Here is a 516-nt window from a genome sequence, read left to right as displayed (position 1 = left end):
ATAATATGTGATCCTTTCCCTTAAGGAGCTTACAATTTAGTTGGGAACACAAGAATAACAAAAATAATTAGAAAGTAACATAAGGGACTGTGAAGTTCACTGCCAAATTATGTAGCTAGAATAAGCACTTAAAGAAGAGAGCTCTATCTAGGGTGCAGAGGCTTGGGATGATAATACTCACCTGGTATTTCACTTCGGTTACACACCCCTTCTCTCTCCAGTCCAGAGAATCAGGCAATTTCTGATTAGGATTTGACTTATAAGTGACATTACTCTGCCACTGGCTGGGAACTTTCAGGCAACTCATCAAAGACACTACTTCTTCACTGGTCTACAAAGCAAATATACAGTCATGAATGGCTTAATGACAGGGATACATTCTGAGAAATGCTTTGTTAGGTGAATATCAGAATGTACTTACACAAACCTAGATGGAATAGCCTACTACATACCTAGTCTATATGGTAGGCTATGCTCCTAGGAGCTGTGCTTCCAGAGCCCCCACAGCACTGAAAG

At 40.3% G+C, this 516-nt stretch overlaps 1 protein-coding gene across 1 annotated transcript in view; it reads right to left on the bottom strand.

Annotated features, from left to right (window-relative positions):
• The window catches only part of CTSS (cathepsin S), a 30,483-nt gene that overhangs the window by 18,326 nt on the left and 11,641 nt on the right, over window positions 1–516 (bottom strand). Inside the window, exon 4 of the mRNA XM_012658844.1 lies at window positions 182–331. Coding sequence (XP_012514298.1) covers window positions 182–331 — 150 coding nt within the window. The remainder of the gene's footprint in view (window positions 1–181; window positions 332–516) is intronic.

The sequence above is a fragment of the Propithecus coquereli genome, unplaced genomic scaffold (assembly GCF_000956105.1).
Source record: "Propithecus coquereli isolate 6110/MARCELLA unplaced genomic scaffold, Pcoq_1.0 Scaffold59, whole genome shotgun sequence".
Lineage (NCBI taxonomy): Eukaryota > Metazoa > Chordata > Mammalia > Primates > Indriidae > Propithecus > Propithecus coquereli.
Note: the sequence above shows the minus strand (reverse complement) of the source record. Positions and strands in the feature narration are given on the sequence as shown.